We start from the raw sequence: 25,288 nt of genomic DNA on the forward strand, positions 1-25,288 counted from the left end.
AGGGGCTCCACAGAGAATTATGTTGTCTGGTCTTACATACTTGAACTTCATATAGAAAGTTCAAGAACTGCAGTAAGAATGGTCTAAGGTGGTGAGAAGAAACATTTTCTCAATCTAGGTGATAAAATGTGGAGCCAAGATATTGTCCTCTTTTCCTACCTGCTGTATAAGTTAAATAGACATATATAACATAAAACCATAAACAAGAGTTGTTGAGATGTAGCACAGAATTTTATTTAGCATTCCTCAGTCAACATTTAACATGTAATGGATCATATTCACATCTACACACATGAACACAAAGATTCCATAAATATCCCATTTTAGTTATCTGTAGATATTTACACGTATTCTCCACTAGATGGAGACTTTGTCTGTGACGCTACAGCTTTTTTGACCCTCTCTGCTCGCCGTAATAAATCGGGTGATACGTTACGTTACGTCACGCTACGTCACGAGCGGAAACCTCCAACTGCTCGTCCCTCATTAGAACAGTGTGTTTGTAATGGAGACCCGTGTGAAGCTGCATCAGTGACAGCCGACACAAACGCCTCCCGAGTGGACCCCAACAGCCCAGGAGACCCGACCCTGACCGGACACGACCCAGGCACCCGTCACCTGCCAGAACCCTCATTTAACACCGTCACCTACGTAAACGGTAGCTAAAGGAGAGCTAACAGGATAATTACGCTAATCACTATTTACACTCCTCGGGCTACGGTAAGTTTACGACGTTTACTTACTCAAACTAGTTTCACCAAGAATGAGGTCAACTTTTAAAAGGCAGTGGTGTTATAACAACAAAACTAGCTTGTAAGTCGTTTGCTGTTCGTTAAGTGGCAATTGTACGAGTTGAGCTAAAATAAACACAACCCGTTATGTTTAGTTGTTGAAAATGAAAGTGTTCTTCAGTGGAAATGGCGATAGAAGTGACTAAAAGGAGAAAATGGCGGCATTGAGGTTCTTGTACTTGTACTAATCGGGTTCAGGATCAGGTTTTAATGCTTTTAACTTGATGGAATAAGCTTGTGTGTACTAAGATCAATGTAATCTTTGCTCTGTCAGGAATGGAGAAAGCCAAACAAGATGCGTTCGACAATGCCAGACGTGAAGTGATCAAAGATGGCTATGAGAGGGCGTTTGAGTGCCTGAATAAAGGACTGACAGCTGATGAGGCAGGAAACATGGCCCAGGCTCTGGAGCTCTACAAGCGGGGGCGGCAGCATCTCCTCCGGGGGCTCAGCGTGCCCACCAAGGGGGACGAGTGTGTGGGCCCCTCCTGGGACTCAGCCAGGCAGATGCAGCAGAAGATGCAGGAGACCCTCAACAACATCACCACTCGCCTTGCAATACTAGAGACCAGCTCGGACCTTGGACCTGGACCTGGACCTGGACCTGCACCGAGCTCCACTGCTGTGCCTGCAGGAGTTCTCTACCCCAACCTCCCAAACAAAGAGAAGCCAGGGAGACCAGCTCCACCCAACCTGCCCCCTGCAGGAGCTGTGGGAGGCCTGCCTGCACCCGGCGGCGTGGCTCTGCCTCTCACTGTGCAGCCCATGGATGCAGGCGAGCGACCTCCAGCTTACTCCCCTCAGGCAGCCGACGGACACCTCTCCATCTCCTACGGCACCGAGGCGGGGGAGCTGTCTGTCGTCGGAGAGGAGTTCTACAGCCGCACGTCTAACTCGCCCTCGCCCCAGAGTTTAGCTGAGGACGGAGAGGAGCTGCTGCTGATTCCTTACGGGGTGCAGATGTTCTTTGTCACACCTGAGGGTCAGGTGAGCGCTCCCTCCTACCCGGGCTACCTGCGGCTGGTGAAGTTTACCACCGAGCGCTCGGAGACGACGCCCAACAGACCACCAGCATTTCTCCAGGTAACAGAACAACCAGCTTTGGGTGATAAAATGAAATCAGGTGTTTCAGTTCACTGTGGTGCCTGAGGGCAGATAAACATCTCTACCTGATGCAATCCCTGCCAGTGAGATGTCATCACTGCTCTGTCAGATGTCAGCTCTGTCTATCTCGAGCACTTTAACCCGATTTTGCAATCCGTTTGCTCGTCTACACGTCTGCTGTGACTCATCAGAGGAGAGAGATAGAGTCACTAATCACCTCAGTCTGGATCAATGGACGTGATCATGTGAGCGTTGTTGACTGATTGTGTCATCCTGGGAGAGAGCAAAGGGTCAAACTGACAGACAGGTTGTGTGATAGCACCACTTTCCAACATTGGTCATATATGTCCCTTTTAGCTCAATCAGTTCAGGATGTTTATGTGCGGCCTGTTGCCATGACAGCTTACTTGATATTCTGAAGGTCCAGCACTGATGTCATTTCGTTAATCAAACACAGAAGTTAATGAAGTTATCTCGTTACAGAGTTTGTACAAACACACCACCCGTTTACACCGTAAACGTGTTTGTGCTGTGTAAACACTGAAACCAGAAATGTGATAATAAATCACAGGAGGCAGAGTTGCCCTGAAGGGTTAATAGCCCCTTCATCAAACTTTAATCCTCCTCCTATGGTGACTCCTCATGTGGTATTCCCTCACGGCGACATGTTGCCGTGTGTGAGGAGGAACGCCGCCTGTTAATGAACCTGAGCGGCTCTGACACGAGGGCATCAGCAGGCTGGAGTTTGATTCCTCTGTGGGGAATTTCCCAGGTGCTGTTGCTAGGTGATGACATCAGCCAGTCACATGAGTCAAAGGAATTATGCTAAACAGATGAGACTCTAATCCTGCTGGACAGGGAAAGTCTCCCATGTCTCTCCTGGCTCCTCTGGCTTCTCTGTCTCTCGGACGGTTCGCTGTGTTTCACTTCCTGTCGCCCTCAGTAAACATGTCAGTCTGCTATTTTGCACATTTCTACAATTATCCAAATTCTCCACAACTCCCCCTGTTCTATGTGATTCCATTGTAAATATGCTGGATATTATTGCAGCAGTTATCTCTCCATGTTTATGACGTCATAAAGTATATTGCTTGTCTGTAATCCTGTTCCCTTCCACTTCCTGCTGGCAGGTGTGTGACTGGCTCTTCCCCCTCATGGCCACTCAGTCTCCGGTGCTGCTGTGCAACACGGGCGTGTTTATGTTCCCAGACATGATGGCCCCCGGTCCCGGTTACTACGTGGGCGTGGTTCTCTCCTCCGAGCTGCCGGCCGCAGACAGAGAGCTCTTCAAGGACCTGCTGTCCCAGATGACCGACCTCCGGGTTCAGGTCTGTGCTGACGCAGACTTAGGTGTAACCTTCATTGTGATGAAGGTTACACCTAAGAACATGCAAGAGAACACCGGCAGCAGCAGTTAAATGTCAGTGAAACCCATTTTAAAGAGTTAGTTGTGGCTTACGTGACCCCGTGAGGCTCTGGACCCTTGTTTTCGTGGTTGAACCCGGGGAGGACGCTCCCGCTCTGTCCGCTCCGCTCCATCTTCCCCCTTACCTCAGCATTGCAGGGATTTGAGACGAGCGAGTGATGAGTAATCATGAGATGTAATGCTCTTATGGTCAGCAGTTAGAACACGACCTCAGAGCTTTAGTCCGTCCAGCCACGATGAAGGCTCCATGACATACACGGTTCTTCCTGCGGTATGTAGGCTCGCCGCTCGTCTTCTCTGATGGACCGCGCTCCGACTCCCCATCAGCAAGTAGGGACTTAGTATATTAGTTAACTATAATTGTTTGATGTAATAAAAGTAAAGGCAGGGATGTTAACCCTTCTTTCTCTTTCATGTTAGAGGAGCAGCTCAGCGATTCACTGCAGCTCTGAGGCTTTAAGCTCAAAGGACTTCCTGTTTACTGACATTTTATCAAACTGCTGGCGGCGTTCACTTTGTAACAAATAGTAAATTGTGAAGAGCGGCCCAGAATGATGAGAGGAGCTTTTGTGTGTGAAGTGTGGGGGGGTTTCTCTCAGAGGCACGGGTTTGAATGGAGACGCTCACAGACAAACACAAAATTGAAGCTGAGAAGATTTGACCCATTTCTCCCAGCTGCTAATGTGCCTGTTTGATCAGGACCCAGATGAAGCTGCAGACGCGGTTAACCTCAGCCAGAAGGTGCCTGTCGCTCCAACAGAGGAGGAGGCGGCGGCGCCGGCTGCAGAGGAGGAGGAGAAGACCCTGCCTGAGTGGAGCGAGAAGGTGGCCAGCGGCATCCTGACAGGTGAGGGCAACAACACGGCTTCTAAATGATTTAACCCCCGACACCGCCGAGGCGATATTGAGGCTCGGTCTGCTGTTGTGTCCTCTCAGGTGCATCCTGGCTGAGCTGGGGTCTGGTGAAGGGCGCCGAGTTCACAGGCAAGGCCATCAACAAGGGGGCGTCCAAGCTCAGGGAGCACATCACTCCGGAGGACAAGCCCACCCACGTCAGCCCCACCGTCACCAAGGGGCTCCACGTGGCCAAGCAGGCGACCGGAGGAGCCGTGAAAGTCAGCCAGTTCCTAGGTGACCTCATCCTCTCCCGTCAGCACGTTTCTCTCTGACCTCTTTTTCCAAAGTGCTTATTTGGCAGCGAGTCTCTAACCGAGTCACACTGTGTCCCTGCAGTGGACGGCGTGTGCACGGTGGCCGGGTGCGTGGGCCGTGAGCTGGCGCCGCACGTGAAGAAGCACGGGGTGAAGCTGATCCCCGAGTCTCTGAAGAAGGACAAAGACGGGCGCTCCAACATCGACGGAGCCATGGTGGTGGCTGCCAGCGGAGTGCAAGGTACAGGCCTCCGCTTCACCCAGAGGAAACGATGACGCCGAGCTTTAAAGTCTCTGACACGCTGTAAACCTGCTTCCTTCTGCTTCTTCACAGGATTTGCAACCATGTGGACCGGCCTGGAGACGGCAGCAAAGAACATCGCTACAAACGTGGCATCAGAGACGGTCACCACTGTCAAACACAAGTAGGTCGACCCTTCAAAACCCCACTGAGCACTAAACAAACACCATCTGCACATTTCTCTACCTGCTACACTGGTTTTTGTTGTCTATGTTGCAAATGACTGCCTGACAGACAAACAAACGTGCTCTCACATGTTCCTCTTCGACTTGCTTTGCAGATTTAGGGGTCTTCAAAACATCTTAGACCCTCCTAACGAGAAGAAGTGTACATTTTCCTAACTGCTCACACTTATTCAGCTCTTTACAGCTCTAATCTAAAGCATGAACTCTGTATCGGGGCAATCTGGCTCACCAGTTGTGCCTCTTCACCACCAGCACGTTCCCCTCTCTGGCAATACACACATTCATCACTGAAATGGAAATCTCATAATTGAAGGAAGTTCCTGTCCTGAATGTCTTCAGATCCTTGCTGCTGTTTCTTCTCTCGGGCTGTAAAAGTTCTAATTCATAAGAGATTCCTGGATTGCTGTTTACAAAAGGACTAATTCACCTTATTCCTCCTGCAGTCTGGTTTGTTGCACACTGCATGGGTCTGATCCTTCGCAATGTAATTCACTGACTGCATGGCACCTCTGAGGCGCTCTCTCCTCCCATGATGACGCCTCTCTCACCTCTGGCTCACATCTGTGCTCTGGCCTCCCTCCCTCTCTCTCTCCCTCCCTCCCTCCTCCCTCCCTCCCTCTCTCTCTCGTCCAATCTGACCCGCGGCGAAGGTACGGCGCGGCGGCGGGCCAGGCCACGGACCACGCCGTCAACTCCGCCATCAACATGGGCGTGACGGCCTTCAACATCGAGAACCTGGGGGTGAAAGCCGTGGTGAAGAGGACGGGCAAGCAGACGGCCAAGGCCATCCTGGAAGACTACAAGCTCCAGGAGAAGCCGGGGAGCTCCAAACAAATGGAGGAAACCGACTGAGCAGCCGGGTCGCCGCTCCTCTCTCCTCCCCTCAGCCTTAAAAGTATCATTCATATTCTTCTATTAAACAAATCTATATTTAATATGCTTTATTTATGATACATGTTTATATTGACAACAGGACGACTGTAAAGCTCTTAAGCACTTTAATCTTTACTTCAATTATGGAAGATGATTATATTGATACAGTAGAAGTTGAGTTGGTTGATGGGTGATTTTTTCTATCATTATCATATCATGGTATTCTCTAATTTATAAGATTTTTATGCAATTTCAGCCCATTTCCCTGCGCTGGTTTGTCTGGTGGACACTGAAACCTTCCTAACACTCAACACGCATGTATATAGATAAAGGGTTCGTTTGTCAGGGTTTGGGTGTTTGAGATGTTTCTACTGTGAAGGAATGTTCAGGGGGGTCGTGACCTTTACGTCACTATTTTCAGATTTAAGCGTTTCGGACAAAACATCCTCCGTATTTGATTGTTTTTCTCTCTGAGGTTCATAAGGAAATGGAATGACATGCTGACCACTGTGCCTATAACTTTCCAATATGCAGAACCTAAGGATTTTGTAACCATACACTGCCTATAGCATCCCTGTGTGTGTGTGTGTGTGTGTGTGTGAGACCTTCATTAGGTGGTGAGAGTGTGACGCAGCTTCTAGCAGCTTGCAGATGTCATTGTTGTTGACGTGTTTTGTCTTTCAGAAATACCAAAACACACGTACGAGGAGCTTTAAACCTGAAACTGCTGCTTAGCTTCGTGCTGTGTGTCCATTTCAGTGTGTGTGTGTTGTGTTGTGTTCTGGGGCCACTGAATAGATGAAAGTTTGGAATCTTTTCTTTTTATTAAATAGACAAAAAGATTGAACTGTAGTTTGACTCTAGTGTTTCCATGCCAGATAGTTTTGGACTGAAGTGGATCTGGTTCCTCTGTTTCTGTGTTTGGCCTCTGAACGCCTCCTGACTGTCATTTTACATACAATTCCTCTATAACTATGTAGTTGTATATTTGTATCGCTATGACAAATGGTAACCCACTTATTTATAAACAGGACTGGTAGCATTGGACAGTACAACACTGAAGACTGTGCAGGCGGGGAGCGCCCCAACTGTTGCTCTCTAAATTCTAATCGTTGCCCTGCCCTATTATAAATATCAAAGCTCTTCTGACCAAATGAGTGTTGTGTAGTGCTGAAGCTGTGAAAGAGGGCTGGGAGTGTGTGTCATGCTCCACAAGCTGCTGTGTTGGCTGGGAAATGGAGATGTGGAAACCTAATAGCGCCACCGAGTGGCTATAATGTGTTCTGCAACTGAAATGTGATGAACATGCTTACAATCCAATTAAAAGATTCCCAGTGTGATCGAGTGTGACTCCTCCAAAGTGTGTATAATTGTGAAGTTAATGTATTTCGCTAAAAATTAAAATAAAGATTACATTTTAAGAAGTTGGTTAAACTAATTAAAATCACTGAAAAGTTGTATTCCTCTGTGTGTGACAAATGTGGAGACAATTATTTCAGAATTAATGTTGGCTGTTCATTCTTCATAACATGACAGTGGAAGAATGAAAAGTAAACTCCAACAGATTAAGTATATTTTTAAGTTATACCTAACAATTCTTTAATATTGGCCAACAGACTTCCATGTTCTCAAACCACATAGTGGCAAATGTCATCTGTGGCTTTTTAAAACAAGTAAAGCATCTTGGTAAATCAAAACAATTGTAACAAAGAAAGGTAAATTATCATCTAATCAGCTAAGAAATGTATTTATTGATATTTACTGTAAATACACTTTGGTCTTAACTGTACATTGTGTTTGGGTGGCCATAACCAAAGACACACTCATGGCCTCCTAACATGTAGATCCTACCCATCCAGGAGAAATGCACTTCTCATGCACGCAAACTGCTTCAAGTAAATCGCAAATTAGTTCAGCTCCAGCTTCATTTACTAGAAAGGCAGTCAACTAACAAAGAACAGATGATACACCAAGATGACATCATAGCAAAACAAATGTTTTTCTTCAAATCGCTTAATTTTACATTATTTGGTTGTATTTTGTCCAATCAAAACCAGGAGTATACTCATGATTCCGGCCTATGTGTAAGGAGAGAGAACAATGTCAATGTCAACAATATCACAGTGAGCATCAGAGGAAGCACTTGATGGCGATTGATCCAAAGTCTCAGATGTCTGATGAGGACTTGATGATGCACTCTGAGTCATAGATGATGGAGCAAGCAGATTCTGAAGATCTACTGATGCTGAGTCAGCGTCATCAGGTGGATGAATCAGGCTTTGTTCTGTCGGGGGATAACAGCATCAATCTGTGAGTGGTTCTCTTGGTTAAAACTCAGAGAGAGAGCACAGAGGTCCACCAGGCCTGGACTGGCATCCCACAGCTCCAGTGTGGTGACCTGGCTCTCAGATGGGTCTGGTCCCGTCTCTGGTGGGAGGCTGTGGTTGCACGTGGCTGCGGCAAAGGCACACGTGGTGTCGGGGCTCAACAGAGTGGAGGCCGGGTTCATTCAGTTATTTTCTATAGACTGTAAAGAGGCCGAGAGGAATTGATCCTGGCACACTGGCAGCATTTGTTCCCGGGGAACAGATGATTCACATGTCACATCACGACAATTGTCACTGTTTACTATTACTTTCAGACAAAATACAAAACTTGTACTCCATAAAGGACAGTAAATGTTTGTTTTTTTTTTACATTTTTTAATATTATGATTGGAGCTATAAGGAAGGAAAGTACTGAACTTGAACCCAAATTGCTTTAGTAATATACTGAGGACATTTTGATCGCTTCAGTCGAGCAGCTTGATCCGCAACTATGATATTTTCCAAAGTAATCGACCTTGAATTGAAGTGGATTGTGTCTTTAGCTGGCCAGCTGGACAGAAGCCAAATAATAAAGTGATGTGTTTGTCTGGGATTGAATACATTCAAGTGCAAAATCGGAGGCACCTTTGTTGGGAAATGCGTCATAAACTCGCTGCTCTAACAAAGCTTCAAGTCTGTTGATAGAGGAAACTGTTCTGTACTGATGAACTGTACCGTTCATCAAAATTGTTTACGTAAAGCTGCGATTATAATGTTTGGACGCTAGGGGCGGAAAAACGCCCTCAGTAACTTGTATGGCGTCGTTGTCTTAGCGCTACAGTTAGCATTTCTAACACTAGGGGGCAGAAACCTCCAGTTTTCGTACCTTTCGCCGTGTGATAAACGTTTTTATTAATTTGTTAAACGAATTTATTATTTTACTTTATTAAATGTTATACCTGGGAAAGCATATATTAACGAAAAACAATCCATCCCATTACGTAATGCAAGTAGAGTAGTGTCGGTTAACAGTTATCTTAAAAAGATCAAATAATAAGCCAAATAATTATGATGATTCTGTGTGTTATGTAAAAAGTTTCACTTCACACTTATATAAAAACTGTTGAAATATACCGTATGTAAATATATAATTAGCCTTAAAAGTGCTTATAAATATCGTTAATGTAATTTTACGACAGAATTTAAAAAAGCTAAATCTGCGTAGCGACTCAAACGTGACCTCATCGCGAGCGCGCATGGGAAGGAGCTACACGCGGGCGCGTTCACGAGGATCCTCCGTGTGCGGTCCTTTGTAAGTCACTGCAGCGGGATGAGCGGACACCGGCTGCAGCTCTGCCATCCAGCCGAGGAGCGAGCACCAGCGCAAGGACAACAAAGAGAGGCTCGGCCCGTCTCAGGAGGAACCGCATGAATACAAGAGTGAGAGAGTGAGAAGCAGCTGCAGTCTACAGATACGCGTTAGATCGCATCCGGCATCTTCTTAAAGGTAAGAAAAGCTGAGACGTAGCGAGGAGGTGAAAGCCAAAGATTCTGTGCTAAATCCTGTGAAATTTATTCATTTTGTTGTTTTAGTAAAGGCAGCAACCTTACACAGGTTTACAGGTTTACATGTATGATTTACTACAAATGCATGTGAAGTTCCATTCATAGGATTTAAGGAATAGTCATTCTGGGGGAGCATGAAATGGGTGTGACATCATGCTGCTTTATCATTTGTGTACCTGCAGCAGCATCAAAGCGTGTACTGGTGTGTGTGTGAGAGCATTAATACTGACCAGAGAACATCATTGTTTTAATATATTCTTACATATAGTAAGTAATATAGTAAGGCGTGTTCTTGTGCGTTAAGGTGTAACAGCACAGCACGGTCATGGAGCTGGAGCACTTCGATGAGCGGGACAAGGCTCAGAGGTACAATCGCAGGGGCTCCAGAGGAAACGGGCTCCCCAGTCCCACTCACAGCGCCCACTGCAGCCTGTACAGAACCAGGACGCTGCAGGCGCTCAGCACGGAGAAGAAGGCCAAGAAGGTCCGCTTCTACCGCAACGGAGACCGCTACTTCAAAGGGATTGTGTACGCCATCTCTCAGGACAGATTCAGGTCCATAGATGCCCTCCTGGTTGACCTCACTAGATGTTTGTCAGACAATGTCAACCTGCCCCAGGGGGTCCGGACCATATATACCGTCGATGGAACAACAAAGATCACCAGCATGGACCAGCTGGTGGAAGGTGAGCAAACATTCCTGCATGGTTTGTGAGTTTCCTTGAATTCTGTTGATACTTACAAATTTGCCGTTACTTAAAAGTCCCAAACTGTCCAGGAAGCGGTGGATTCCTCTGCTTTTGATCTTTTATTCTCTCTGTCTTCACTTACACAGGTATTTTGTGGAAAAGAAAACTGTAATGTGTCTTTTGTACAGGAGAGAGCTACATCTGTGCCTCCGTAGAGCCCTACAAGATGCTGGACTACACAAAGAACGTCAACCCCAACTGGGCAGTCGGAGCTCGGACCGCCGCCTCCGGACGTGACTTCCCCTCCCTCGGTAGCGCCAAGGCCGGCTCCCCGGAAACCAGGGAGAGCAAGGACTTCATTAGACCCAAACTGGTAACCGTCATCCGCAGCGGAGTGAAGCCACGTAAGGCCGTACGAGTGCTGCTGAACAAGAAGACGGCGCACTCCTTTGAGCAAGTCATGACTGACATCACAGACGCCATTAAGCTGGACTGTGGAATCGTCAAACGGCTTTACACAGTCGACGGCAAGATGGTAGGTGTGACATTATGGTCCTTAGTGGGGATTCTGTGAGTAATAGACTTATGCTTTACAGTTAAAGGGGACGTGTGACAGTGACTTCACAAATGGACAATTGGTCAATCCTCTGTCCTACTTCTGCTTCCTATCAATGAAAGAGGAAGCACCTACATACTTCCTGTAAACTACAAGCTACATTCAGTTACACTCGTGCCGAGAAAATATCAATGAAGAATACACCGGAAGTTGTCTGGCGAATTGTTTGTGTCTGTGTTTGTTCCAGTAGGAATTGGATATCGTCTGCTTGTACTCGTTGACCACAGGAAGCTAAAGTCGTCCTGACTACCGTTGACTCATTGATTGCACAAATGTGGGAGGAGGGAAGGACGGTCTCGGTGAAAATAGATATATTAATTTATGACCCGTTTGCATCACAGCTTGGCAGAGTGTGTTATTTATGTGAGCTTGGCTGCTATTTTAGTTTAGATGTTGTCTCCAGCATTCTGTTCCCTCATTTGTCTCCCTGCGCACTAGGACAGCACACAGGAGGCAGACCTAGAAACACACTCACAGTCAACAGCACCAGGAGCCAAAATAACTGATGCTGAGGCTTTTAGACCAAATAGAACATTTCTCAACTTCTCAACTTTTCTTGAGGGTTGTTCTTCCCTTTGCCTCTCTGATGATTGCCTTCCTACCAGGAGATCAGTTGGAAGTCTACAGGGAATGAGTCCTAAATGGATTAGAAGAAATAGGTTTCTAGGGCTCCATCTCACATTTCCTACAAACGGCCGACTATTAAATGGCGATCCACTCACTTTCACTCCGGAGTTAGTGGCAGACATGAGCCAGACACGTTCTGACATTTTTGATGAGCTTATACTGTAAGCACACTTACTCATGCTTTTCTTAATAAATATTCTATCCGTTACTAAGACGACACCACCAAATGTCACTTTGCTTCTAAAGGAACTTCGTGTCCTTTGTTTGAATCCTTATAAGCCCTCTTTGGTGTGAACACTGAGCTGATGTAAGTAATAGTTGTGGTTTTTATGCCTCATTGTTGTACCTATCATCACATCTTTGTATATTACAGACATTATGGGATGTCTTATCTTTCCTTTAGTCACAAAATGAAGCAGCAAATCTTCACTCTTATTTGTGAAGTCTTACCACAGCTCTACATTATTCTCCTTATCACAATATGAATCCCCCCTCCCCTCCCCTCTCCTCCCCTCCCCTCCGGCTCCCTGTAATGGTTTCTATGGTGACATGGTTTCCTGAGCTGGTTGCTAAGGAACAGCCTCTGCGGCAGAGCTGTGCAGTAGTGATGTCAGGACTATAGGTGTAGTGTGAGAGACCTCATGGATGCAGTGTGCAGACTTGTCGGCCTGATTACACACATGCCGGCATGATGGAGCACATGGCCTGTGTGTCCTCCCAGGATGGGTTCCATCCCTGAATGGGTTCCACCCCAGAATACCCACATTTATTGTTGGTGTTCTGTGGAGGGAAGAGTTGGTGTTTAGAATTCCTCTGCTAATTATTTAAATTGTAGAAATAGGTTGAGTGTAATAGTGTGAGAGGGCGTAAAGATGCAGTGGGTCACAGAGGAAGGTTCACACATTGTGGCATGAAAGTGGAACATTTATCTATTATAATTCTCTGTGAGTGATTTGGGGGTTTGAGAATCTCTGATGAAGTGTTTTCTATATTTGGTGCAGGTCTGCGCTCTGGTTCCTGAGCACTTTGTGTTCATGTTGTGACTCCAGATGGACAAATAATCACCTTTTGGCACCCAAGGGTTTGTTTTCATGGCTGGTTACCCTTTGATAAGTGACCTGCCTGCACTTTTGGGCCTGAGACAGAAACAGAAGTCTGTGGAAATAATTAGGAAAACTCTACAATTTGGTGTTTAACAAGTCTTTGTATACTGTATACTAATATAGTTAGTATCTAACTAAGGGTTATCTGTGCTTGTAATTGCAGTTGCTCATCTCATACTTCAATCCTATTCTCATTCAGTCCATTTTTGACTTCTTGAATCTTTCATATATACTTTATTTGCGTCTCCATGATTCCTGCTTCCCTAGAGGACTTTGAGAAGCGATGCTTGTTGGCTGTGTTCCTCAGATTGAAGTGCTGCTGAGTCACACTGTAACGGTGCTCAGCTCAGTCAGAGTTAACCTGGGACATGGAGAACAGAACTTCAGCCCAATTTACTCACCTGTAATAATTCTTATTTTGTAGAGCAAACCTTAGTAGAGAGACAGAACCGGACACCCTGCGGCCTCGGCGGGATCGTTGAAGTGTGTGTGTGGGATGAAGTGGGTATTTGCATGACTGAGTAGGTCTGTGGAGACTCGGCCTGTGGCATTGCATTCATCACTGTAATGCATGTGGCTCTGCTCTGTAATTGTATTATGCACACTTCTAACCTCGTCAGGGTCTCTACTGCGTGTTGAAGACGACCCGAGGACAAAGTGGGGCTGAGGCCTCGCGACATGAAAGCAGAGGTTTAACTCTCCGTGTTAAACTTCCTCACTTATATTTGTAAATGTGATAAACGGTTTATCATCAGCGGTTGTGAGGCGGATGATCGCCTACAGCAAAGGAATAAATGCTTAGATGCTTTACATGAGGAGTAACATTAGTATAACCACAGTGTAGAGAACATCCAAGTGTATAGATAAAAAGGAGAATGTCTTTCAGGCTATGGTCTCAGATATTGGACTCAGCCACACTTGGACCATCAAACGCTGCTTACAGGCCAACTGTTCCATCGGTGTGGGTGGTTTTGGAATGAATCATGTTCTAGTACCTTTAAAAAAGTGTATTTAAGTGCAGTAATGCAGTGAGATAGACGCTGTATGGTCACCGGCCTGTCGTTCCCTAGTTTGGTCTGAGAGTTCCCACAATGAATGAGCCTCAGCTGTGGCCTACAAAGTGCTTTTTAAATGATATTCACTTCACTATATCTGCAGTTCTTAGTCAAGCTTAAGCCCCTGCAGCCATGAAACCCCACCTTCACTGTAGCAAAAAGAGAGACACAAGGATGAAGGCGATGAGGATGATGTGTGCCTTCTCGCTCGCCCACGGCTGTGACTTGGCTGTGAAACGCGTCGCAGAGCTTTGCTGACCGGAAAGTAAAAAATTCTCTGTGGTTCCGATTGTTCTCCCGTTCTGCGGTGATTCATGGATCGCATCACAAAGGAAGAACTCTGGGCTGAAATAAAACATGTAGGTTGATCATTGACTCTGTGGGAGACGCAGACTGTTACGTGTTTAATGTGTCTGGGCTGTGGGTGTGTCTCTGTGGAGCTACACACCGGTTCATTGTGCTGAATCTGCACTTATGAAGCCAACTATGACTGAAATCTGGCACCGCAGCGGTTGCAGTTATGTCACCCATTCTTCTAGCAGACCTCATTTGCATTTGATGTTAGCTGTGGACGAATTATGCATTTCTTCAGATACGCTGTTTACATCCGTCTGCTGCAGCCGCTCTCTACTGGCTACTCTGCCCTGCATGTGGAAATGGAATCATGGCAAAGCAGCAGATTGCAGTGTAAAAATTGCGAAAGTCTGGGCTCAAACAAGGCTCTCATGCAAAATGAATTGAATCCCCCTGTGAGATTATGAGTCATGTTTACGTCTCATGCTGAGTGACTGGCTGCTCATGTCTTGCACTTCAAAAGGAGGATTCAGCACCCCGGACAGCTCCCACCTGTCCACTGGCTGTGTGTATCTTTTTTAATTTGAATAAAATCTGTGTGTAGTGTTTGCAGAGCCTCTCTTTGTGTTTCCCATCAGATTGAATTTCAGGAGCGATGCTTGTGCTTGCGGAAATCACAGATGAAACCCTGACGATCAATATTTGCATGTGGTATGCTCCTGGACTGCTAGGAGTGTGTGTGCCTGGGTGTTTGTCTGTGTGTGTGCGTTGGGGGAGGGTAGGCCTGATGGAGCTGCTGTGTCACGGAGCCCAGCAGTCATAAGTAATCAATAGAGAGCGGCACATTCATGATGAAGCGTGTTGTGTTGTGTTTCCATGAGGTCCTGTTTCCTATTTCCTGTTTATCACACACACACACACACACTCTGTGTCTTATGTAATTATGTGGAGGCAGAAATATAAAAAGAACAGGGCGTGGTCCTTATGAAATTGTTGTGCTTTGGTTGGGCTCTTTATAAACCTCCCTTTGAGCTGGATTTGAACCCACAACCTCCTGGTCACAAGGTGTCCCATGTTATTTATTCCTCACCTAGACTGTTGTGTTTTCTGCAGTTTCTGTCTGGGTCTTTGAAAGCCGACATGCCTCTCTCTCTCTCCCTCTCTGTCTCTCTCTCTCTCTCTCTCGCCTCTCTCTCTTTTTATCTTCCCCCAAACTCATCTGCGATTCTGTCTGGTCTCCTTGGCAACCGCTGTGCAGCTCTCCGTCCCTTTGCACTTGTTTGGGAGGAGCGGTTGGGGGTTGGGGGCGACTGCAGAGGAAAGGAAAGCCCTCTCTCTGTGGTCAATGGGCGTGTTTAAGATCTCATGGCTGACTGACCGCTGACTGCTGCAGGTTACTGATAAAACAATCCCCTCTTTTCTTTGGCTCAATCAGATGCTGTTTCTCAAATTAGACATCTGGGAGCAACTAAGAAGCACAATGTGACATAAGGTTAATGTAATATAAAGGTTAGAGGCTTATTCCTGAGAACAAAATGTCTTCTTAATAGCAGATTTTGCCGGACCGACTCGACGTCTCTGTATAGGAAATGAAAGTAGGAGCTCTTCTTTCTCTCCCTGGGCACGCCGGCTGCTGTTAAGCTCGTCAATAAGCTTGTTGAAAGAAGGTCAGAGCTCCATCAGAGCCTTCATTTATTTATGACACTGCATTCACAGGGAGATGGGCTTCTTCATTAACGAGCGCATCACAAGCTCCGGCTCAGGCATTAGGTCACTCTTTGTTGCAAAGTCGTCTTCTAGTCTTCTGAGGAAAGCTCTTTAACATCACTGCCGACCCTTTGCCTGATGACAACATCCAAACCCTAACAATTCAAGCCATTTTAGAGTTTTGAGTGGATACTAATTTATTTTATTCCCTAATAAGAAAGGTCGATGATTTGACAGGTAGTTTGTATTTTCAGACTAGTCATAATATCTTTAACTGTTTTTCATAGTCATTTCCCTCCAGACAGTTCCATCTACTGGCAGACTCATATGCCAGTAGAAAGAAAAGTTAATTCCATTTCTTTATTGATATGCTGCACACATAGAGGCATGATTGTTCCTTTCTTTCTCTGCCCATTCTGAATATGCAGATAAATCAACTGCAAACCAATTCTCTAATGCAGTGGCATTTGTTTAATGTTTTCTCTTCTCTTTTGTATGGGAGTGTATGGGAGCCCCCCTAACAAAGTGAGATAGAGACTCCAAACCAACTCCACTATGTTTCTGGAGGCCTAAAATGGTACTGGACCAAATTTCAGACCTGTATCTTAACTGTAAACACAAAACCCTAACCCTAACCCAAACCCTTAATCTGGTAACCAACCAACCTGCACCTAACCAACATCCACATGAAACATTTAAGAGGTTTCTACTCTGCTGACATCATCTCCGTCTCCTCCAGGTCAGCTGCCTGCAGGACTTCTTTGGTGAAGATGACATCTTCCTCGCTTGCGGCCCAGAGAAATTCCGTTATCAGGACGACTTCAACCTGGATGAAAACGGTACGTGTGTGTGTGTAGCTGTGTACATCCTGCAGTACAGGGCAACAGGAGGGGCTCAGGTAGGAGGTGGAGCCTACCAATGATGTACTTTTTATGTGTTGTAAGGTCTTCCTGAAGCTGGTTGAAGCAGGATATTACAGGTTATGAACGTTATCTTTCTGTGCAGAGTGCCGGGTGACAAAGTCTGCATCCTCTGGCCGGATTCCATCCATGCTGGGTCACTTATCTCCCAGAGGAGGAGGGATGTCCCGCAGGAGCAAGTCTCCCTCATCTACCGGCTCAGGTAGAGATGTGCATTTATCTTATCTTGACAAAAAAGAACCAAAAAGCAAATGTATCACTTTCATATTTTATGATGCAAAAGTGTAAACGTTGTGTATTCTGCGGTATATCATCATTTTATTGTATTAGTGTTGACTTGGCTCTGTTTTTGCTGTACTGGCAGCTAATGGGACAGCAGGCAGTCAGCTGTCCACCCCTCGATCTGGAAAGTCTCCCAGTCCGTCTCCAACCAGTCCAGCCAGCCTGCGAAGACGTCAGGTACTTCCTACAGACAGGCTTAGATATTATATAACAAGAGTTTATCTTACATTCAACATGAAGACACTAGTCCATGGACATTTATGGATGGAATACATTCTGCCGAAACCCGGGACTGAACCAGTAACATTCAGATCTTCAGTCTTACGCTCTCCCAACTGAGCTATTTCCGCCTTTTCTGATTGAATCATAGCGCTCAGGCGTTTTCCACTGCAAAATATGGGCTTTTTACAAAAATGACCCATTTGGTCCATGGTTACACTCATGTCATGCTTCCTGAATTTTTTTTTTTTTAGCAATTTGTTTTTATTGAAGCAGTCATTGTACATGACGTTGTGCATACAGGTGTAGGATATTTTGGAGATCTTTTTTTATATAGAAAGAGGGGGAAGAGGAGAGAGAGAGATAGAGAAAAGGGAGGAAGGTTGTGTTATCCCTACTATTGTTGTTGAACTTTATACGTAGATCCTGAGGTAGAGTACATTAGACTGGAGTTGCAATGATGTCATAGGGTACATACAGAACTTACAGGATGATGTCAGACAGCAATGTAGGCTAGTACAGATCGCATCATAGGTTGTGATAGAGAGAGAGAGAGAGATAGGGGAGAAACAGAGGGAGAGAAAAAAAAGAACCAGAGAGAAGACATCCCACCCCCAAACCCCACATTCACACAACCCCACAGTCACACAACCCCACATTCACACAACCCCACAGTCACACAACCCCACATTCACACAACCCCACATTCACACAACCCCACAGTCACACAACCCCACATTCACACAACCCCACAGTCACACAACCCCACATTCACACAACCCCACAGTCACACAACCCCACATTCACACAACCCCACAGTCACACAACCCCACAGTCACACAACCCCACATCCACACAACCCCACAGTCACACAACCCCACATCCACACAACCCCACAGTCACACAACCCCGTCCTGGACTGCCTGAAATGGAAAATAAAATGATAAAATAAAATAAAATAAAAAGGAACTGTTCTGTGTTCTGGTTAGGGTTAGACCAAAATTTTAATTTGCCCCAATCTTTCTAGAGGGTTCTTTTTCTTCACCTCCTTTTTCTCCAATTTCTATTCTCTCGTTCTTTTTCTTCACCTCTTTCCTTGATTTCCAATTCTCATTCTGCTGCTGCCTGCTGAATGGATCTAGTTACACGTTATCTATTCTTTCCATCTTCCTCTTAACCCACTCTCTCTCTCTCTCTCTCTCTCTCTCTCTCTCTCTCTCTCTCTCTCTTCAGGGCTCTCAGCACAGCGGCTCTTCTCTCTCTTTGGCCTCCACTAAGGTGTGCAGCTCCATGGATGAAGGCGATGGAGCCGGCAGTGAAGGTAAAACATGGAAACACACAGGAAACGCTCTCATGTGCAGGTGACATCAGTAACTAAGCAGCTTTGCTCTCCTCTCTGCAGCTGAGTTCATGGACGAGTGCGCCTCGGTCCCTGCCTCCATCGCAGAGCGGTACAAAGTGGGGAGGACTTTAGGGGATGGAAACTTCGCCGTGGTGCGAGAGTGTTTGGAGAGATCCACGGGCAGAGAGTACGCACTGAAGATCATCAGCAAAGAGAAATGCAGGGGAAAGGTGAGGCCTGATCCTGCTGCCATCTCACCTCTGCCTGCTCAGCCTGTCTGTCCTCTCCTCTGCAGCAGTTACATGTGTTGGCCAGCAGATGATGCCGTCGCCTCTGAATAAAATGTTGGCTCTTCAGTTTTTGATGTTGATTAACTTTCTTTCTGAATTAAAGCTTGTACATGTATGCATATAAAGTCCATATGTTTTCTTTGTTATTTAATGTTTTCTTTGATCATGCAGGAACACATGATCCAGAGTGAGGTGGCAATACTGCGTCGTGTGAAACACCCCAACATCGTGCTTCTGATCGAAGAGATGGACACCAACAATGACCTCTATCTTGTAATGGAGCTGGTTAAGGTGCGACTTAGCTCTTAGTTGTTTTCTCTTCACAATCTCCTTTGGTTCTTTATCTTAAAAGTGGTTAAAGTTCCCCAAACATTTCAGTTACTGCAGCTGTTTCACAATGAGTTATAAAAGAGCAAGCGTTCCTCTCTCCTCTCCTGAATGTTTCGTCTCCAGGGAGGCGATCTGTTCGACGCCATCACCTCCTCCAACAAATACACCGAGCGGGACGCCAGCTCCATGCTCTTCAACCTGGCAAGTGCCGTCAAGTACCTGCACAGCCTGAACATCGTCCACAGAGACATCAAGCCAGAAAACCTGCTGGTAAGTACAAAAACGTCTTTAAATCAAAAGTTCTCTACTCATACTTTGAAAAAGATACATATATAATATACGGAAAAACATTTAGATGCTTTTTAAAATCAGCATAGCGCTTATCTGCTTGCAATTGCTCTATTTTCCCCTTTGTGTCAGAGCGGGGAGCATCTGGGGAATTTGCTTTGCCCACAGAGTTTCCATTCCAAATGTTTTCCGAGTGAATAATGGTCTGTTTCCCATATAATGCAGATGTAGCACAAAAGTCCTTCCCTCAGGCTCTATTTTTAAACTCTGCACTGACATTTCTGTCCCAGTTTTGTCATCAGGCAGAGCCTCAGAGTATCCGGCCATTAGCTGTGTTTACATGCAGGCAACGAGCCTTTATCCTCTCTGCTATTAAAGGCAGGAATGAGATCATGTTCTATTCATGAATGCAGAATCTGACGTCTTTCCATGCCTGAATGAATAGATTTTTTAGTCCCATAATCTAGATCTGTTACTAATAAGCACATTTAAATCAGTGCATCAGATTGTGTGCATGACTGATGAACCAAAATCAATGTAAGTAAACTAAAAGTGAGGGTTTCTGGCCTTCTGCAGGTGTTTGAGCATCAGGATGGCAGCAAGTCTTTGAAGCTGGGAGACTTCGGCTTGGCCACCGTGGTGAACGGGCCACTGTACACTGTGTGTGGCACGCCCACTTACGTAGCGCCGGAGATCGTCTCAGAGGCCGGGTGAGTCACAGGAGATACGGGAATCCAAAACTGTAGTATTTGGATATTTGCAGTAGGAAATGATGGGAAAACGGCTCAGAGATCTTTGTGGACTTCACTGTAGATCTATTTAGTGCGTCTCATTTGTTCCTCTTCACTCACAGATATGGACTGAAGGTGGACATTTGGGCAGCTGGTGTCATCACTTACATCCTGCTGTGTGGCTTCCCTCCATTCCGTGGGTACGTGCTTCAGCTCCAAATGGTAGAAAATGAAAAATCTCTCAAATCGCCGGCTCTGTATGAAAAATGGACTCAGTTTTTTTCATTTATTTCCTGTAAGCTCCTAAAATAGAGGCTCTGCTTTAAACGTAATTTGCTAGAAAGGTTGCCCATTAGAGCACATACCTCTGCCAAGGCCAAACAAGCCTGGAGGCTGTTTTTATGGGGCTGGAAGAATCTAAGCTTGACCTTGCTGAAGTTAATAGAATAAGAATAGCTGGAGCTTTGATGCGTCTGCAGCAGAGTTTGAATAGTGATTGTAGTTTTCCATTATAAATAAAATAGCTGCGGTTCTTTTCTCTCAACAGAAGTGGTGAAGATCAAGAAGCTCTCTTTGAACAGATCCTGACGGGCCAGCTGGAGTTCCCTTCACCGTACTGGGAGTCTGTGTCTGACACTGCCAAGGTCGGTGTGCGGAGATGTCGTTTTATCTCTCTCTCTCTCACCACAGAGGGAGAGACAGAGAGAGAGAGAGAGCTGCGTTTGTTGATCTGTTGCCGTGGCGTCTCAGGCTGCAGTTCTCACCGGCTTCTCCTGCTGTCTCTTCTCAGGTTCTGATCACAGGGATGCTGCAGGTGGAGGTGGATCAGAGGTACACAGCTGTTCAGGTTCTCGACCATCCCTGGGTCAACGTAAGTAGACGCACGCACCGCTGGCGCCGCTTTGAATGCAACCGCACGCCGTTTCAGCAGGTGGAGTTGTTGACGTCTCGGCGGTTTCCTTTTTTTTCTCTGCAGGATGAACGCGTGTGGGAAAACGAGCAGCAGCTTCCTGTGGCGGGGAAGATCAAGAAACACTTCAACACCGGGCCCAAGCTTCACAGCACCACAGCAGGCGTGTCAGTCATTACAGTAAGAACTCATCTACATCTGTCCACGCTGCATGGCATTCTGCATCATCCTCCTCCTTTGTAGCGCTGCTTGATGCTAATCTTCAAGGAGTTGCGCTCGCTGGCGTTAAAAACCGAGGTGTTTTTTTGAAGGTTCAGCGTTTCTTTTCTCCTCCACGCCTGCTGCCTGCTCTTTCGTTGCGGAACCCTTTTGTGTTTTTGGATGTGAATGTAATGAGTTTGAAGCCAAAGCCAGCATGGGCAGCTTTTTGTTCAGCAGAAAATGGATCCACGACATCATCGGATTGTGTGGATTACATTGTTCTCGCTCTCGCAAAGCGGCGGGCGGCTTCAAACGTCTGCGTTCACTTTGATGCTTCACGCCTGTAATTTCTTGTGCTTCATTGTCTCCTCACTCATCTTCCTCCTCCTCTTACCGGTTGTCTCGTCATCCTCCCTTAGATGGACTGTCAGCACCGTTGTCAGCAGAGCCCTCTTCCTCAATCATACGATGAAGCCGTCGTTCTGCGGCGGCGGCTAAGTTTAGGCAGATAGGATTTCATGAAGGTTTCCCAAGCTGAGCTCCATATGTGAGGTTTGCAGAGAGACGGCCGGTTTATGCTGAAAGTCAGAACTCATTTACTTTGAATGCAGAAGAAGAATCTCCTTCTTCTGCATTCCTCTTCATTTCCAGCTCCTTTATTAAACTTCTTGTAAACGCGGCCGCTCACTTCTCATTCGCCAATATTCCTGACAATTCCCAGAGCTTCAGTCGACACAGATGTGGTGTTCGCTCCTCTGCCAGCTGTTTCATCATCTAACACTTAAAGTTACAGTATTTGCCTTTGTGCTGCTCAAGCCCATGATGCTTTAAAGTCCAAGGTTCTCGTCTCTTTCTCCTTAACTGGACCAGGACTTTACCATGCAGAGGTCAGGGTCTCTGGAACACAACCAGCATTCAGCAATGTCCTGGATAAGGTATGATACAGTGTAGCGTTAATGAGCTGTGCTTCCATGGCAACGTGCTGGCAGGTCCCATTCCCCACCACAGCCCAGAGGGCAGCAGAGCCATCAGCCCATCCATTACATCATCTCACCGATGCTGTGGCTCTCTGCTGTCTGCTGGAGCGGCTGGTTCCTCTCTCCTTTATTTACTGAGCTGTGTTTTGCTATTTACTGCTCAGAGAAGCGACGCCTCCGTGATGCGAGCTGCACTCGGCGGTGCATGTAGTGTGATGAGCAAACTGCATTTTGATTCACCAGCTGCTTGTTGTTATATTCCAGCAGCAGCTCAGTCGTTAAGATGAGACGCACCTTTGTCGCTGTAGCTTCTATGGCTTTGTTTCCCTTTTTATTTTGGCTCCAGTTTTCTCAACCTTTCCCAGCATGAGTTGTTGAGCAGATGCAGCATGCGACATTGGTCCATCTAACATCTACTGGAATGCCTCAGCAGTGGTTGATTTACAGCCACTCTCACCTGTGCGGTCCTGTGGAGAACCTAATGGTCGCTCCCGTGTTGCCCCCTCTCTCAGACCACCCCACTTGACAAGGAAAAGCAGGTTTTCCGACGAAGACGCCACCAGGATGTGAAGCCAGCGCCCCGAGTTCCAAAGAGCTTCGGCGCCGGTGCCGCCCACATTGCCAGCCCCGGCCTCCCCCTCACAGAGTTCACCTCCGAGTCAGAGGACTATTCTCCGAGCTCGGCCGGCACCGTCCGCTCCCCCATCTCCCCGTTCTAACTGGAGGCCTTGGTACAGTCCGACCCCGACAAAGGCTGAAGAACTAAACACTGACTGGGCTCAAACACCCTGATATTGCTGACTCGGATGTTTACAGACTGTAAACAAACCGAACTTCAGTGTTTTGAAACTGATTCCCCCCCCTAAGTTATTAGATTTTGGTGAAATTGAGACGCCACTAAACTGATTTCAGGCCTCGTTTACGCACAGCAGAATCCGGCTCACAGTATTCTAGCGCCCTCAAGTGGTCAACATGTGGCAGTGCAGGAGATCCAACACGCCACAGGAGACACTTCTATTGTAAAGAAACTTCTACATGTTAAACATTGTGATTGGCTGATGTGACTCCAGTACTTATCAGCGATCACACAGAATAATATGCTCGTGCTTGTTTGCCATAATGTTTAACCAATAATTATTCAGTATAATAATAACAGTACAGGTTCTTGTTGTACTGTGGGACTTCTCAATAACCGTCCTGTGATTCTGGTGTGTAACCTGAACACACACAACGATAAGAGGAATGTCAGACATGCAGCTGTATTGCACCAATGAGCATCGTCTGCATCGTACAGATCCTGATTGTTGCCACGCAGTCGCTTGTCGCCTCGGTAACAGAATGTTCCGACTGCTGATGGTCCAACTCACCTGTGTGCTCCCTGCTCTGACAGGTGTGTTAGTGGAACAGTAGTTTTCTTAAGTCTTTTTCAGAGTGTGTGTGTGTGTGTGTGTGTGTGTGTGAGAGGTGGTGCAGATGAATGTCAGTGCTATGTAGTTGTTGATAGTAAGTGCATGTTTAAAGCCTTGCCTTGGCATATATGGATTAAGTGCAATTAGGTGAGCACAGTATTAAAATTGTCTTTTGTAAGGCTGGAATGGGAATTGCTGCTGGCTTTTGTGGCAGCCAGCAGACACACACACACACACACACACACACAGCCCTGTATGTTACTATATGTAAAGATTTTGCCCTAAATTAAGAAGAAGGAAAAAAAAAAAGTGAAATGTTGGTAAACACAGCAAAGTGCTTCCAGGTTGATTCTATTTGGATATTTGGTCATAGATCTTCATTTGTTGGTGTTTTTAATCATTAGTCAATGTCCATCATGTCCTGTGTGTCCTAACGGCTTCATTGATAAGCTCAGCAGTGATCAATTATTCATGGATGTGTACGTCTGATTCCCTTTATCAGAAACTGTTACCTGCATGTGTGCCAATAAGCATCTGAAGTCTGTTGTCCTGCTGTCATGATACTGTCTCGCTGTCTGGGTGGATGCAGTTGGCTTGAGCTCTGTCACCCTGTTTGTGTGGCATCTCACTGCTGACATTGTTGTAAAGGGCTTTCAAGATTGTCAACGGAAGGAAGCAAACCAAAAAGCACAAAGAAAGCAAGTTGTCATCTCGACTTAGGAACTGTTTGCTTCGGCGAGGCTCACAGTTTCTTAGAAGAGACGTCTTCTGAAAAATGTAAACCTTTTAGAATACTACTTCTTGAAACAGCCTGAATGTTGTGGAGGAAGTCAGGGAATGCTGTCTGTGTTGTGTGGAAGCAGCAAGGGAATGTCAATGTTGTATTATATTTATCCATATTTCATCAATGTAGGAACGTTATAAAACAAGCTGAATGAAAACTTAACGCATTAATGTTTCATGTCATACAAATCTATTATGTTCCAACAATGTACTAAAACAAACAAACCTGTTAATAAAATCAATTTAATTAAATTGTGAGTCAGTTTGTATTTACAAGTCCTTGCTAGATCTACAGATGTCCAGTAGATGGCAGTACAACGCAAGCAGCATGTTCAGGCTTACTAAAATGAAGTTACATATACTCGCCACTAGATGGGGGTAGATCCCCGCGTCAGGGAGGCAGTGAAATACTGAAATACTCCGCCCGAGTAGTTTTATTATATTTTATTAAAAACACAACGAAAAGATGAAAGCAGTTAAATTTACAGTTATAATTTTTTTTATATATTGGCTCAGTTTCACATCCATTCACATCCTTTTCCTGGCAACAAACTGACAATAGAATTAGAATATATAAATATCTTTATATGTTACATGAAATTAAAAATGAAACCTGAATGTAAACAAATATGAACAAAAGAGACCTTGTTTAGAAACGTTAAAACAACTTAAAATGTACAATAATGGGAACGAACGAACAGGAAATTAGCTTGTAGCATGTAAACATTAAGCTTTGGGAAAAGCGACGACTTGTAGCACCGCAAGGAAATCAAAATGCAAACTGGTGATCTATTTGCATATTTTTGTTCCGT

General features: G+C 45.8%; 2 protein-coding genes across 6 annotated transcripts; both read left to right on the forward strand.

Moving 5' to 3' along the window:
* The first annotated feature begins 441 nt into the window (after positions 1-441).
* Positions 442-7,275, forward strand: spartb (spartin b). 2 transcript variants are annotated; one of them, XM_076146127.1, is made up of 8 exons: positions 442-720; positions 1,066-1,874; positions 3,026-3,223; positions 4,021-4,168; positions 4,258-4,452; positions 4,555-4,713; positions 4,807-4,897; positions 5,609-7,275. In XM_076146127.1, the coding sequence occupies exons 2-8, from the start codon at positions 1,068-1,070 to the stop codon at positions 5,808-5,810; spliced, it is 1,800 nt and encodes a 599-aa protein (XP_076002242.1). In that variant the 5' UTR covers positions 442-720; positions 1,066-1,067; the 3' UTR covers positions 5,811-7,275. The 2 variants fall into 2 exon arrangements, with proteins under 2 accessions (XP_076002242.1, XP_076002243.1); XM_076146128.1 differs by having other exon boundaries at positions 5,054-5,823.
* Positions 7,276-10,028: 2,753 nt separating this feature from the next.
* Positions 10,029-24,692, forward strand: dclk1b (doublecortin-like kinase 1b). 4 transcript variants are annotated; one of them, XM_076146186.1, is made up of 17 exons: positions 10,029-10,389; positions 10,581-10,927; positions 16,534-16,633; positions 16,800-16,916; positions 17,079-17,173; positions 18,449-18,530; positions 18,618-18,787; positions 19,019-19,138; positions 19,301-19,447; positions 20,042-20,175; positions 20,319-20,396; positions 20,744-20,840; positions 20,987-21,067; positions 21,173-21,286; positions 22,070-22,093; positions 22,193-22,242; positions 22,797-22,974. In XM_076146186.1, the coding sequence occupies exons 1-17, from the start codon at positions 10,029-10,031 to the stop codon at positions 22,852-22,854; spliced, it is 2,175 nt and encodes a 724-aa protein (XP_076002301.1). In that variant the 3' UTR covers positions 22,855-22,974. The 4 variants fall into 4 exon arrangements, with proteins under 4 accessions (XP_076002301.1, XP_076002300.1, XP_076002298.1 ...); XM_076146185.1 differs by lacking the exon at positions 22,070-22,093 and having other exon boundaries at positions 18,449-18,536; positions 21,173-21,285; positions 22,168-22,242; XM_076146183.1 differs by lacking the exons at positions 22,070-22,093; positions 22,193-22,242 and having other exon boundaries at positions 18,449-18,536; positions 22,797-24,692.
* The last annotated feature ends 596 nt before the right edge of the window (positions 24,693-25,288 follow it).

Source organism: Genypterus blacodes, unplaced genomic scaffold (genome assembly GCF_046128005.1).
Source record: "Genypterus blacodes isolate CSIRO-AG114 ecotype Tasmania unplaced genomic scaffold, CSIRO-AGI_Gbla_v1 ptg000032l_1, whole genome shotgun sequence".
Taxonomy (NCBI): Eukaryota; Metazoa; Chordata; class Actinopteri; order Ophidiiformes; family Ophidiidae; genus Genypterus; species Genypterus blacodes.

Coding starts and splice junctions, on each gene's coding strand:
- dclk1b (XM_076146183.1), top strand. CDS start 10,029: ATGGAGCTGGAGCACTTCGATGAGCGGGACAAGGCTCAGAGGTACAAT. Junction 10,390..10,580: donor CATGGACCAGCTGGTGGAAG/GTGAGCAAACAT, acceptor TCTTTTGTACAG/GAGAGAGCTACATCTGTGCC. Junction 18,788..19,018: donor AAGAGAAATGCAGGGGAAAG/GTGAGGCCTGAT, acceptor TTGATCATGCAG/GAACACATGATCCAGAGTGA.
- spartb (XM_076146127.1), top strand. CDS start 1,068: ATGGAGAAAGCCAAACAAGATGCGTTCGACAATGCCAGACGTGAAGTG. Junction 4,169..4,257: donor GGCCAGCGGCATCCTGACAG/GTGAGGGCAACA, acceptor GTGTCCTCTCAG/GTGCATCCTGGCTGAGCTGG. Junction 4,714..4,806: donor GGCTGCCAGCGGAGTGCAAG/GTACAGGCCTCC, acceptor GCTTCTTCACAG/GATTTGCAACCATGTGGACC.